This window comes from Lissotriton vulgaris, chromosome 1_1 (genome assembly GCF_964263255.1).
Source record: "Lissotriton vulgaris chromosome 1_1, aLisVul1.2, whole genome shotgun sequence".
Lineage (NCBI taxonomy): Eukaryota > Metazoa > Chordata > Amphibia > Caudata > Salamandridae > Lissotriton > Lissotriton vulgaris.
This window is the reverse complement of record NC_141685.1, coordinates 978006993-978022769: the sequence shown is the minus strand read 5'-3', so window position 1 is coordinate 978022769 and position 15777 is coordinate 978006993. Positions and strand designations below refer to the sequence as shown.

The 15777-nt window shown below is 45.4% G+C and overlaps 1 protein-coding gene across 2 annotated transcripts in view; it reads right to left on the bottom strand.

Annotated features, from left to right (window-relative positions):
* STXBP2 (syntaxin binding protein 2) overlaps nucleotides 1-15777 on the bottom strand; it is a 371603-nt gene that overhangs the window by 152016 nt on the left and 203810 nt on the right. For both annotated transcript variants that reach the window (XM_086960353.1, XM_086960362.1), the window contains one exon: nucleotides 12132-12280. In XM_086960353.1, the coding sequence (XP_086816479.1) occupies nucleotides 12132-12280 (149 nt within the window). The remainder of the gene's footprint in view (nucleotides 1-12131; nucleotides 12281-15777) is intronic.

Sequence of the window (15777 nt, the reverse complement as noted above, 5' to 3'; positions counted from 1 at the left end):
GATGAATTATGCAGGTGTTGTGTAGCTGAACTGGTGCTTATGAATTGTCCCTGTGTGCAGGCCTCCCATGGAAAACTCTTTATTTAACAATAGTCCCAAAAACAAATCAGCTTTTAATGCTCTGTATCCTTTATTTTGTATAGTAGGCACCTTGTTGGATGTTTGGATGGTTTTGGCATATCAATATAATCAGTGTAGCTGAAAAATAAAATAACGGTGGCAGCGTGGGCCTGTTAAGGGTATTACTGTTCCTGCAGATTAGCAGAGCCTAAACACTTCGGTCTGTTGCACCAATCTCGGGGAGGAGACAGTGGGAGGGAGGGAGGGGAAGAGTGAAGGGGGCGGGTTAGGAGCCAGTGAAGGGAGAAAATTGCAGCGATAATACACAGACTGTTTACTGTAGAGCCGTCTGTTGGAAGTGTGGGAGGGGTGGTGGGCCTGCCTCCGGTTATAGTGGCGGTACTGGTATGCTTCCTGTCTGGGCAGCACTGGGACACACATGTCTCTGCTAATGATTTAAAATAAAGGGCAATAATGTCAATGCCAAAGTTGCTAGGAATAATAAAAATGTATAATATTATAAAACTATCACAGCAGCTTGTGGCGGAGGAGTTTGTCCCTCGGCCGGGGTGGAGAGGATGCGCTTTGTAAGGAAAGCTGCAAGGTCCAGCGCCTTGGTGCTTCTGTCAGGGAACTTTATAATTCAGCTTATGGCAGTGGGGTCTGTCCTTCGGCCGGGGTGGAGGGGACGCGCCTTGTAAGAAAAGCTGTCAGGTCCAGTGAGTTCACAAATACTAACATTTGAAATCTGGGCATCTGTGTGTGAAATTTGTTTATTAAACAGAAAACGAGAGAACCAGGTGGGTGTGATGGAGGGGGCATGTGCAGTGGGGTGAAGGAAACATGCACCACAGCTGTGCCATGAGGTGAAAGGAAGCATGCATCACAGCTGTGCCATGAAGTGAAAGGAAGCATGCATCACAGCTGTGCATTGGGGTGAAAGGAGGCACACACCACATATCTGCACTCTGCAGTGTTGTGAAAGGAAGCACGCGCCACTACTTTGCAGTGGGGTGAAAGGAAGCTCTCGCCACAGCTGTACACTGTGCAGTGAGGTGAAAGGAAGCACGCACCACAGCTGTGCATTGGGGTGAAAGGAGGCACACACCACATATCTGCACTCTGCAGTGTTGTGAAAGGAAGCATGCGCCACTACTTTGCAGTGGGGTGAAAGGAAGCTCTCGCCACAGCGGTTTACTGTGCAATGGGGGTAAAGGAAGCACGCACCACAGATGTGCACTGTGCAGAGATGTCAGAGGTAGCACGCACCACAGCTGCACAGAGATGTGAAAGAAAGCACGCACCACGGCGATGAAAAAACATGAATGTTAAAAGATGCAGTCAACTTTTAAGCTGTGCACTGTGCAAATGGGGGCAAAGAAAGCAAGGACCACAGTTGTGCACTGTGCAGAGATGTGAAATGTAGCACGCACCACAGCTAAGCTGAGGCATTATTTATTAGCCGGTACCAGTAAGCACGCACAAAAAGCAAGTGCTAATAATTAAGTGCCCATGTGCGCATCGGCAGACACTGACTCAAATTAAGCCCCCAAGCAAGGGCCTGTGTTATGCCCCTGGATCAAGCAAGCACCAAAAGCAATGTGGGGAAAGGAAACGAGCCCCATAGCTGTGCACTATGCAGAGATGTCAAAGGTAGCATGCACCACAGCTGCTCAGAGGTTTGAAAGGAAGTGCGCACCACAGTGATGAAAAAGCGCTAATGTTAAAAGGTGCGGTCAATTCTTAAGATGGAACCGAAAAAGAGGCGACTATAGAGGCCAACTACAGAGTACAGCAAATGTCTTAACAATAATATACTAATTCAAAGATAACGGTGTAGGAAGAGAGTGCTGACATAGATGAAATGCGAGTGCTGGAAAAAGAAGCGCGCACTCTTGCAGTGGTGGGGTCTGTCCCTCGGCCGAGGTGGAGAGGACGCGCCTTGTTAGTATCTTATTGTCATGTATGCGAGTGCTGGAAAAGAAGTGCACACTCTTGTGGCAGTGGTGTCTGTCCCTTGGCCGGGTTGGAGGGGATGCACCTTATAAGGAAAGCTGCAAGGTCTTGAAATGAAACATGATCCACAACAGATGGAACGCTGTGCGCCTCTGCTCGCTCCCGACATCTAAACGCTGTGTTATGTTATGTTAATATTTTATTAAGCGCAAACAGCTGCCCCAGCAACGAGGCGTCCCGGCGCTGGACCATAACAGAAACCTGAAGGGAGTGGGAGAAGGGAGAGGAATACAGGAAAATTGTGTTAGGGAAAACAAAAAAGTTTTTATTGCCTAGCGAAAGGCCAGCAAGTTGGTCAAGGAGCGAATGTGGGGAGGCAGAGAATTCCAAAGCTTCGCCCCTAAAACTCTGAAAGAGCGGCCACCCATTCTGCATAGCCTAGTCCGAGGGACTACCACCAAGTGTTGTCCAAAGGAGCGTAGGGCACGCTGGGGGGTATAAGGCACTAGGAGTGGGCGAAGGAGCCCGGGACAGTCAGATCTAAGAATTTTAAAAGCAGTGGTGAGAGCCTTGAATTGAACACTGGCTTCAATACGTAGCCAGTGTAACTTCCGGATGGTATTCCTGGCAGAGCATCTGCGAGGAAGGCCTACGACAGCCCTGGCTGCAGAGTTTTGTATCCGTTGCAGCCGAGCCATCTCTGCTTTGTTGATGCCTAGGAAAAGGACATTGGCATAGTCCAGTCGAGCCAGAATGATAGATTGAACTATCAGTTGGCGTGTACTGTGGTCGAAAAAGCCAAGAATCGGGTGAAGGCTCCTCAGCAGGCCCACACAAGTAGCAGCCACTTTCTTGGTGTGTGTCTGGAAATTGAGGGAGGAGTCCACTTAGACACCTAGATTTTTCACCACATTTTTGGGGGATGGGATTGGGCCAAGTAGGGAAGGCCACCAATGCTCACTCCAGTAACTGGGATTTTTTCCCAGGAGCAGCACCTCTGTTTTTCCAGCGTTCAGCTGTAGGCAGTTTTGTGACATCCAACGTGCGACTGCCTCTAAGCCATTCTTGAATTTCACAGCTGAGATCGAGGGGCCTTCAGATAGAGAAATGACTAGCTGCGTGTCGTCGGCGTACGACACCAGCGTGAGGTCCCATTCTTTCGCTACTTCAGCGAGAGGCTGGACGTAGAGATTAAAAAGGGAAGGGCTAAGCGCCGACCCTTGCAGGACTCCTTGCTCTATGGGGTGAGACTGGGAGATAAATGGGGGGGCTGAGACCCGAAAGGATCTATCCTTCAAAAAAGAGCGAAACCACTCAAGGGCTAGGTCAGTGATCCCTATGGCCTCGAGACGGTTTAACAGAAGGGGGTAGGAGACCGTATCAAAGGCCGCGCTGAGGTCAAGTAAGATCAGCGCAGCACTTTGACCGGCGTCCAGGATGTTCCGGAGGTGTTCAATAGTAGTTAGCAAGGCGGACTCAGTGCTGAATCCTGGCCTGAAGCCGTTCTGAGATGGGTCCAGGATTTGATATTGTGCCATGTAATTGGACAGTACTTTGTTCACATGGGCTTCTGCCAGTTTCGAAACCCATGGAAGCAGCGAAATAGGCCGAAAGTTTTCTGGCTTTGAGGGGTCTAGTGTGGGCTTTTTAATAATCCGAGAGACCCTAGCCTGCTTCCAGCATGTAGGGACCACCGCAGAGGAGAAGGAGAGGTTGAGTAGGGTGGCTATGGGGGGGGGGGGGGGGGGGGGGGGGAGGAAGAAATCAAGGGATTCTAGAAATTTGGCTGGTCTCATAGGATCGGTAGGTGAACCGGACTTGACCTTGGTGCATAGTTTGGCTAGATCGTCATGGGATATGCTGGGTATAAGAGGCAAACTGGGGTTGTCGGGCGAGAGTTTATGAGTTTTGGGGATTTCCAGGAGGTCCTGTGGAAAAGTATTGTAGATTTTTCTCACTTTTTCTATAAAGAATGTGGCGAGAGCGTCACATTGTTGTGAGGAGGTGATGCATGGGGCTGGGTTAGAGCTGTTTTTGGAGTTTTTGTACAAGCTTAAAGATGGTTTTGGAGGGGTTTGTACTTAAGCTGATTTCTTCAGCATAGAAGGATGCACGGGTGGTACGTATCGCCTTGTGGTACGACCTTAGCTTTGCCAGGTAGGTAGCTTTATCCGTATCCTTATACTCTTTCCGCCAATGGCGTTCAGCTCTTTTGCAGTCTTTCTCATTATACCAGGGGTTAGAGGGGGTGCTACGGGTTTTGGTCCACTTCGCAGGAATGAGGGAGTCAAGTCCAGTGTTGATCCACTCATGAAAGGCAGCATAGGCTGAATTTATATCTCTGTTTTCAGGATTAAGGTGGAATTCGCCTAGGTTGTTAGAGAGGTCATTAGATGACAGTTTGTGCCAAGGCCTCTTATAGCAGGAGCTAGGGGTATTTTTCGTGAGCGGGTCTCTGACCCTCAGGGAGAATTTAATAAGGGAGTGGTCGGTCCAGGCCATGGGTTTGGGGGGGGGTCAGCCGTGGCCTCTGATAGGTTGGAAAAAACAGGGTCCAATAGGTGCCCGGCAGAGTGAGTGGGGGTGTGGATAAGCGGGTTTAGCTGAAGGGCAGTAAGGTCCGCCTGTAGGTTCTTGATGGTTGAATCTGACATGGAGTCGAAGTGGAGATTGAGGTCTCCCAGGATGGTGAAATTGGGAGAGGATACCACTAGCGTGTGAGCTGCATCTAGAAGTTCTTCGATGAACCTAGAGGTAGGGCCGGGGGGACGGTAGATATAGAGTCCAGAGATGGTAAATTGAGGACTGGTGGAGATCTTAAACCATGCGCTTTCGCAACCCCAGATAGCTTCCTTTATGAAGGAGCAGTTGTATGTCGTTCGGTAAACGACAGCTATCCCACCACCCCTGGAGTCTCTATTGATGGTTTTCATAGAGAAGCCCTCGGGCAGCGAGAGGCTTTGAATACTAGTCTGTTCGTCATGGAGCCAGGTTTCGCATAGAAACATAATGTCTGGGCTTTCCTCTGTAATAAGGGTGAACACTTCAGCGTGGTGTATCACAAGGGATCTGACATTGAGTTGGAGGACAGTTAGGGAGGAATATTTATGCGCAGTGGGAGTAAACATTCTCAGAAAAGGTGGGACATGCACCCGTCTTTGGCCAATTGCGTGCTTTCATTTTTGAAAGCCACATGCAAAGGCCAATAGCATGTGTGGAAAATCGAACACCACTCGCACAAGTTTGCAGAAAGTTTGAAGTGATTCCAAGAGGCCTACTCCTAGAACAGCCCATGCACGATGCGCTAGGCTCGACCTAAAAAGGGCTCTTTCTGGACCAAGAATACCCTTTCTGCCAAATTTAGTGTAATTCTGTCCACCGGTTCGGGCTGTAGTAGTGTCTAGAATCGCTATGGAAATTATCATGCAAAAAACTGTTTTGTACGTTTTTTGCACATATATATATATATATATATATACATACATATACATACACACAGGTTTATACTTACCTGTTAAATACTTACTTTTTCGTTGTTAAGACGTGTGGTAAAGGTATGATGCATGGTAAAGACAGCCGTCGTAAAGGCATGCGTGATAAAGATGTGGTCGTTGTAATGACCGCATTGCAAAGGCATGCGTCGTAATAGGTTCATGGATTTGTCTTACATCCTTTCTTCTTATACATACACATAGAACAAGAAGGCAAGGGTTTGGAGATTACATCTAAGCAGAACTTTACACGAGTGGGGCCAATATGCACCACACTTTGTTCCTGAACAAGGAAAAGGGTCTGTTCAATCAATCATACATTTATATAGCACGGCAAATCATCCTTAAGGGTCTCTAGGTACTGCTCAGTATTATGAATCCACACAAATTGAAGTTCAAGTCAACCGCCTAGGGCAGTCCAATGGCATGCAGAAGACATGCTTGATGTATTTCTCCAAGTCACAGAACAGGTTCCGTTCCTTGGAACCAATATGGATAAGACTAGGCCTCAGTGCACATGCTAGATTAAAATGTCAACCAGACCAATAAAAAGTCAGGACAGCAGTTTCATATGCAGTTGGGTCACTCAGAGCAGGAGTACCTGTCCATTTTCCAACCAGTGATGAAATCAGCCTGCTCACTAGAGGCCTTAGTTTTGTACCCACTGAACGTAGTAATTTATTTGAGCTCCAAATGCAACTTCTTCAATTATTTTGAAGAATCAGACCGAGACAACTGCGAGTACACACCTAGATCTAGGTTCCACCCCGTCAACCTTCAATCCACCATCCTCAGCCATGCCTCCAGGGATACTCTCTTTTGAAAGACTAGTCCCGCAAGAAATAGCAGATCTCGAAAAAAACTTTGAATATGTCCCTTATAATCTACCACTAGTTTAAAAACAAGCCCTCCTGGGCCTCAAAGAACGCACAGATTTGATTGTCAAACCAGCCGACAAGGGCGGAGGAATAGTCATCATGGATCACGACCAGTATGATGCAGAAGTGAAAAGACAACTTGCGAATCCCTTACACTACCGGAAACTACCAAAAGACCCGCTGCCTGAATTAAAGTCTAAGATACAATCTATTACAAACGAGGCCAAATTAGATGGGATCATCACACAAAAGGAATATCTTAACAATCAACACCCCAGGAACCCGATAATCTATATTCTACCTAAAGTCCACAAAGACACCACCAATCCCCCGGGCCGTCCCATCGTATCAGACTGCGGCTCTATACTGGAACCACTTGGAAAGTATATCGATGTTGTCATTAAGGAATTTGTACCCCAGACAGACATACATAACGGACAGTATGGATCTCATCAAGACCATAGAGGATCGCCCCTTCAATCCCGAAACAGAAATTATGTTTGGTGTGGACATCGAGTCACTTTATACCAATATCCCCCACCAAGAAGGCATGCTAGTAATTAAAAACGTATTGGACACTAGACCACGGCCCACCCTTATCCCCACATCCTTCATCATGAGCCTCCTACGCATCGCTTTGGAGAACAATTATTTCCTCTACCAAGAATCCTTTTACCTTCAAGTCAAAGGAGTATCTATGGGCGCTTGCTTTGCCCCTAATTTCGCCATCCTCTTTGTTCATCACTTAGAAATGACGCATATACTTACCGCGACCAATCCATTCGAAAATCACATACAATTTTGGCGTCGCTACATAGACGACATCCTACTACTATGGACAGGAAATACAACCACCCTGGAACTATTCATTGAATGGCTCAACAACTCCCAACAGCATTTAAAATTCACCATGGATTGCAAAAGCAACGATCTCCCATTTCTAGACATTGTCATCCACGCAGAGGAAGGGACCATTGGAACCACATTATACCGCAAGCCCACCGAGAGGAACACACTCCTCCACTATTCCAGCCACCATCCGCGAGGACTCAAAGATGGCCTACCACACGGCCAATTTCTGCGTATCAGGAGAAAGTGTAAATGGCGCAAATACTATTTCAGGGAGTCAGAAATCCTACTTAACAAACTCATCGCCAGGGATACCCAACCCGCCTCATCAAACGTGCACGCAAAAGGGCATGGTACAGTCACCGTGAAACTCTATTGACGCCACAACCAAAGAGAACCAACAACCGTATCCCCTTTGTCACCAAATTCAGCCCCTGCAGTAACCACGTGAAGAACATCATCACTCGCAAGTGGCCCATTTTACGTTCACAGGGACCATTCCAGGAATCATCACTGTTGTCATATCAACGTGGACAAAACATTGCCAACCATCTGGTACGCGCTATCACATGGCCAACCAAATAAAACAATCCGGACTCCTTAACCACTGCTTGGGGGCTCCCACCAGTGATAGGACATTACCGATGTCAATCCTGCATTGTGTGCGATCTGACCCATAACACCAAAGACTTCCAGCACAACAACAAAACCTATCCCCTGAAATCATTCACCAACTGTAGATCCCAAAATGTAATCTACGCAATCAGATGACCCTGTAACCTGGTTCACATTGGACAGACCACCCAAATGATCAAGCAAAGGATCATAAAACATAAGAGCCGCATCCATTGTAAAACCCTTACAGTGCCCCTTGTCACACACTTCATTGAGAAAAGCCATACAGAACTGGTTTGGCAAGTTATTGAACAGCCTACTGTACCCCTCAGAGGCGATAACTTACAAAACCTCCTGAATCGCAGAGAATGCAAGTGGATCACTACTTACAATTGGGTGAACCAGGGTTTGAACACACTTGATGAATGGAACAGCAGCATACTAATCTAAACTCTGCCCCATTACCTACCCACAATGGTTTCTCCTCTCCTACTAGGTGGTCTTGCACATCTTGACTACAGCCCCGCTGTACCAGACCATTTTAGACTGTTCCCACTCGACCCTGTCAATTGACCCACTATGATGACACCTAACACTCAAATTCAGGACCTCACTTTAACACTATCATGTCACCATACAATGTACCACCATCATGCTATACTGTTTTAAGTTACTACGATGCGTTCTGACTAGCGCGTCTTTTATCTCTCTTTTTGATCCCTAACTGTGGCCTCAATCACATTAAATGTCTTAAATCATGTGTCAATCATGTCACCATACAATGTGCCACCATTAGGATATACTTATTAAGGTGCACTTTCACCATTGCATCCTTTGACTCCTTTTTTGTTTCCCGTACGGTTGTCTCGATTAATCACATGAAATGTCTCTAATTGCCTTGATATACATTGCTTACAAATTGCCTCTATACATAGCTTCAAGCCCTGACACACGTCTTCTCATACCTCCGTGTGTAATCATGCTTCATCTTTAGTTAGATTGCACCCCCTGCTCTCCCTCCGTCCTTGACAGACGGCTGCTTCTCTAATCACGCCCACTCCCCATGACACAGGCCACACCTCACTCCAGAAACACCACCCGAGCGTCATCACACCAGCTTTCGCCCCTCCCTGGTTAGTGCCTCCACGTCCATAGGCCCCGCCCACCCCGGAAATAACTTCCCCTCACATCCCATGGCGAGGTTGGAATCCAGCATCGAAGCTGACTGCGATCTACTTAACAAATCGCCGCAGTCGAATCGCCTTTGCTGCACCTAGACTGATCCAATCATCCACTCCACGGTAAGCGAGTTGATCCACCCCAATGTTGCCTCTCATATCGCCCCACCCAGCGCTTGAACCTGTGCCATTCTTTTAGGTCATCACGCCGGGAGCTTGGCAGTGAACTACCGGACCCCTGCCCCCCATCCGTGACCCCTTGCCTTTTGCTCCCATTAGATTCCTATTTCGAATAGTGGATCGCGTGACTCTCTCCACCGTTGATCCTTTAAAGATTTACTTCCTTCTCTAGAATAGCGCTCCGTTCTAATATCGATTAAGTAAGTAGTTTACTATGACACGGGAATGTCTCTGACACCTTTTCCACCCCTGATCCTCTCCTGGGCTGCATCTGATCTTCCCCATATTCCCTCTCCAGAACCCTGCGGACCTTATCCTGACGCCGCACATCCTGTCGACCTCCTCTACACTTTGGCATATCGGGCCATAACGGGGCTCCGTTACTATGCCTCCATCTATTTGTAAGTGCCTCACCCAACACAAGGTTTTTGCACTATATGCTCCTTTAGTTCCAGGACACATTTCTTTCTGCCTACCCCCACCTCACCCCTTTCTCCCCCCCTTTCTCCCCCTAACCCCCCTCCCTCCTTTTCCCTCCCTTCACCCCCCACACAACTATCCCTCCTTCTCATCCAGCTCCCCCCTGCCTTGGCACTAGCTTTTCCCACACTACCCTTCTATCCCTCCCGCCGCCCAACTTACCCCTCTCCCCTCCCACTGTCCCCGATCACCCACACAACTACGCCTCGTTCATGTGCCCCTCTCTTTTCCCCCCCTTTCTCCCCCCTCCTCCTTTTCTCCTGTCCCATCAGAGCCCACAGCCCTCGCACTGCGTACACGCCATCCCTCCCGAACCCTTACCTGTTCATCCATTGCCTTTCAGCACCATCATTAATCGGCAACCCGGTCCGGATTAAGTTCCTAAATCAATAGGATCGAAACGCTGTCGACCTGCAATACAGCGCGATTAACGGCGCATTACTTCCTCTGGTTCCCAAACTAATTGTAAACACCTATTCACCAAGGAGGAACCAGTAACTTTGTACATATTGTATTTTCTAATTTTGTCTCTTTTGCGTCGCTCGCTGTTTTTCACCTATGTCACTTGCGCCGTAACCGTTTAACTCACTATCACATAGCGCACAAGCCCCCTTGGGTTGCCAAATGCATTATGTGCCTCTAGTGCTAACATCTTAACAGTGTTATTTGACTGTTTAAACGTGAATGTCTTCAAATATATGATGCTATATGCACTTCTAAATCAAAAAATTTGAGTCTCTCAGTTTTCTCCAGATCCTTTGTAATGCTGTACACACAACTGTTTCTGTTACTATAGTAATACTGATTGAGATATTGTTGCTCTTTACACATGTATACCCAGATCTCAATCTGGTCTATGGGTTATACTCCTGTTGTCTTTTCCCATTTTCCAAGCAGGGCACATTCCCATCCCAACAACCAGTATAAGATGTCAATTTCAGTGTTAGTCTCGAGCAGGCCATCCAGACCTTTATATGCGGCCCCCGGTTGAAAAGCAGCACTGGGCTGCTACTTACTTTACAGAGAATTAATATTTATAAAGATGTTAAATAAACAGTAGTGATTTATTTACAGGCCAAGTGAAGTAAAAGAAAAGAAGCTCACAAGGAGTCCTGCACAACTCTTACTTTTGAAACACTTTCATTTTTAAAGACATCCTACAACAAATTGTAAAAGTATCATAAATCCCCATCAAAATTAAAAAAAAGTGAATTTCATCATGCAGAAGTGTTTCACCTTAGTACATAAGATTATATAGTGCATTGAGAAGCTTTTTTTTATAGAAATACCTGCCTCCCCTCACTCCGACAACAATGTAACAATGAACTAAGAGGCAAGTCAGTTATGTGCACCCTCTACTGGCCTGGGTTGCTAATTCGAGGTCCTCTTATATGTGATAATTAAGAAAAAAGGGGCAAAGTGAAATAAAGCAATTGCCTAGGAGCACACAATTTGGTCAAGTGGGGAAGCCAGGACTGATCTCTGGTTTGCTGGTTTCACACTGCGGCATTCAACCACTAGATGTATATATGTGTGTTGCTTACCCTATATGCCCACCTCACACCCCCTCCGACCCCATCCTTCTGCCCTAGGTCTCACCACAGAACAAACTTTTTGGTCCTGGAGAAAATATTTTGTGAGTTCTTACGGTATAGAGGTTAGCAAGGTGGACTAGCAAAAAACAGGACAGGCAAGGTAGAGTGTTGTGTGCTTATACATTGTTTGCACAGTTGCTTAATACCTGCCCAGTACCATTTGTTATGACCTCAGGGCTCTGGTTACTTACTGCAAACACTGCTTCCTTTTACTTATTTTATGTAGATCATATAACAATACGTTACATGTGTTTTATGTATTATGATTTTGCGATTTTAGTTCATGCATTTAAATAATATAGGGTGGTCTAAGTAAGGCTTACCGGTATTCAATAAAGATAATTACAGGTAAGAATTCAATTAGCTCGGTGGCAATACCTTCAGGTCTCTTCCGCAGAGCAAGTCAGATTCCAAGGTGTGCGTTACTCCGCCACCAAGGACACTAGCTGATTAACTGTTTTCTTATAGATCAAACCTGGCCTTGCAAGCCATGAATGGCAAGATGAAGCACATGTGGTACAGACTACAAGTAAGGCGTTGGTAAACAATGGGTTCCCGATGGTCTGATCTATTGTTCAGCACCCCAATTCTAGCAACTTCTTTATCCTTTAGCACAGAAACGTTTGGTGTGTTCTATATGCTTACATATTTGTATGACTAGCCGCTCATTTGTAACCCTAATTATGCACGTGGCTGAACTATAAGTTGTGCCATTCAAAAGATATTTTCACTATTTAAAGCATGGTGCATGCTTAGTATGATGTCTACATATAGAGAGGACGCCACAGAGGCTGAGGCTTACATGTTATAGGAAAGCTTGCTACAGGTCTAGAAAGGAAGAGCACTCACACTCTGTAACGGACTGCAGGGTATTCCTTCAGCGTGTCGCAGAGAGTAGCAATCTGCTCCGCCAGACTCTCCATCTGCTTGTTCTTGTCCACAGCACGATATGGACTGAAGAAATTGTGGAACGTTTCTGGTGCATCAAGGGAGTACACCTGGAAGTACACACATGAACGTTAATAATAATGAGGGCTGTAGGCTTGAAAAAGAGGTACTGAGAGCGTTGCATGACTGGAGATTTGATGAATACTGCCTCTTTTCTAAAGTTTAAGCTGACTATATTGTGTGTTGGGACCCAAAATGTATTTAGCAAAAGACAGCAATGCACAGGTGCGGGGGCAATACATCTATTGAAAAACAAAATGAATATCAACTTTAGTCATGTGGTCAACACAAGTACTAGACATCTACTATAAAGCGCAATTCAATACCAACTTTAACCATGTGGTTAGTATATGGTGGTTGAGGGAGTTCAAGTTCCACTTCCACTGGATGGTTCCTTATAAGCACCCCGAGGGAAAAGTTGCAACAGCTGTAGGTTTGGGAAATGTATTCGATACAAGGGGCCCATTTCACAAAGGACATTTTGGGGGACGTAAAGTGGTACTACTTCATGTACTACAAAATGCAATTCACAACCTATGGCCTGAGATCTGCACCTCAGTCTGTTCATAATGGAGAAGTCTGCCCTGGTGGTGGAGCTCTCCTCACTGAGTATAAGATTTAGTAGTTATTGTGGCAGGGAAAAGGGGAGTGGTGGGAAAATAGCAGTGACAAAGCAAAAATGATGGACTTATTGGCTTCGTCAACGCTTGTTCCCGGTTGTGATGACCTTTAATTGTTTTATTGTCCAATCTACTATTGCTTATTATTCAAATTCATTTTAGACTCACACCCTCCTTGCCGATGGGGGGCGGGCAGGTCACGTGTGACTCTAGAAAAACTTCAATCTGCAAATCTCTTACTACGAATAAGTAACTGGTTTCTTTTGCAACATGACTCTTCTATATTCATGAGCTATGCATTCTTTAGGTAGTAGCTTCAGCTCTTTCAGCAAGGTGGGAGCAAAGCATGGGTAGCGAAGAAAGCATGTATTAGGGACTTGTGGCTCACCTGGGCTTCCCTGGTTGCCAAAACATCCATGCAGCAGTGCTTTGTGAACTGATGTCCATGATGCTACTGAAACTTATTCCATTGATGCAGGCTTTAGCTAGGAAAGCTAACATTGCTCAGTCTTTCCTTGTTGCCTGTGATTTTTTTTTTGGCATTGCACCCCAAACTTTTTAGAACTTTGGCGACCCACCTAGCTTTAATAGACATGAGGGGTGCACATTTTCTAGTTAACTAAAACATCGTGTACCAGAGCAGTCATTAACAGAAGGCACATTTACCATTGAAACAGCCACAGAATTTGACCAGACCTACAGTTTTACAGATAAAAACTATTGTGCACATAAATGACAATGTGTGGAAACCGGGTTTCAGCAATTATCATTTGTGAATCACCAAATAAACTTTCTTGATCCTATTAAAATCTTTGTTTCTATCACACTTCGAATTACAAAAAAGAGCTTTATTTTTGCTTTAGTAACTGCTGGTTGTGTACAATTAATTTACAGGTATTTGCAGTTTGCTGTCTTTCAAAAAAAAAATTAAACCCTAGAGCGTTCCCTGATCCCGAGAAAGATTGTCAAATGATTCACTTTACTTTTCTTTCTCTGTTTGGAGTTCGTAAACACTAACCCCAATGTTAAAAAAAACAAAAATGAGAAATTTCTGACAATTGATCTCTGTATTTGAAGTGCAGCAAATGTAACAAGAGCAATGCAGAATTTAAAGGAATCTTTATTTATTGCTTGAACTTTCGCGAACCACAAAAAATCAGCTCGCGACTGACTCACACAGCCTGTATGCAACATTTCTGAATAGTTTGCACTGCATCTTGTCATTGTTTCTTTGATATAGTTGGCCCCTTTTCTATACCCTGTGTGTCACAAAGAACTCTTTGTTTTTTCTTAGCGTTTTATTCTTCTCTATGTAGTATATAGTACCTCTCTTTACAAGAAGTGCTTGCAGACTCTTTCGCCTGTGTTTTGATTGCTAGAAAAAAAAAAGATAGCTAGATAGATGAAAAATAAAAAATAAAACACAATAGGGAAATGAAACATGAAAAATAAAACCCCACCCCAGGAATACATTGTGGGTTGGTTCTAATGGCCACCCTGGCCTTGCGTATTCGTAGATTGGGTTTCTGGACTGTTAAGGCCTGTAACTTAATTACTCTTGATAAAGAGCAGGCTATAAAAAGTCTGACTTTAGTGTGAGCTATTTAACTTCGACTAGTGCATTGGTACAAAATGGTGTCTAATGAACTATACTAGTACTAAATTAAGATTTCAAATTGCTGCAGGGGTGACAGTGGTGGATTTATTATTTTTTTCTCCTACAGAAATTGTTTACATACCGGTGCAGCAAGAGTTTTAACCTCATAGAAGCTATGGAACGTCCAGCTCCAGTGCTGGACGTTCCATTGTGCAGGTGAGGTTCGAACGTTCAATGGCCGACGGCAGCACTACGGAGGTAGTGGTGCCGTCGGCCGCCGAACGTTCGCAGCAATTAGGGGCTAAACAAATTTTCTCCTCATTATGCAACTATGGATGAGTGGTTACACAGCTGTTTAACCTTTTTGTTGCGTCGGACGGCCCCCGGCCAGCCCAACGTCACGGTGGGAGTGTGCGACTGATTCGTCCTCCCCCCCCCTCCCCACCCCCCCCACCGCGATAAGGTTAAGATAGTTTACAGTCTACCAAATCTATCGAGTACTTCACTGTAGGGCCTTCAGTTAGCTAGCCTAGGATGTTCTCCCTTGTGAACTACTGCATTACCCTTGTACATTAAGATGAGAAGCATCTGTGCATGGAAGGCTTCCTTCCCTCGCTGATCACTTCTATGAACCTCTTTGGTACGCCACATCACAAGGCTGAGTTTGTCTGGTTTTGGGTGTTAACCATTCCTAAATGCAATATTAAGAGTCTTGAAAAGACTGGGATCTTATTCGCCCTGCTGTCTCCCATCGCAATGAAGTATGAATACCATGACTGTTGAGCCCAGTGCAGGATAAATTAGATCAGCAATGTTAGTCTTCCTGCATTTGTAGATTACTAATGTAAACAATGGGACTGGTGGAAAAGCGTAGGAAAAAGTTCCTAACAAACTGATCAACAGTGCATTCTCTTGGGACTGGTAGTGTTGAAACTCGGAAGCAAAAGCTTTGATATCTTGCGTTTACATGTGTTGCACAAAGGTTTGTGACATTCACCAAATCAGAAAGATTGTGCCCACCGCTCCCTTATCAAGGTTCCATTTTTGTGATATTCATTCTTGTCTGCTGAGCTTGTCCGCTTCTAAATTGTCCTCTCCTGTTAATTGTATTGGTTCTATCCGTGTGTTCTTCTGAAAGCCCACCTCCACATGATATTGCGCAGGTAAGTTTACCTTTACCAGACAGTCATCAACACAATGACAGATGTGACTCCTGTTGCCTCAAGTGCGCGGCTGCCTCAAACATTTTGTAAACATTCTTGAGGTAGGCTTTATTCCAAAGATAAATACTCTGAGCTGATACTGAATCTCCCTCCATCACAAATTAGAG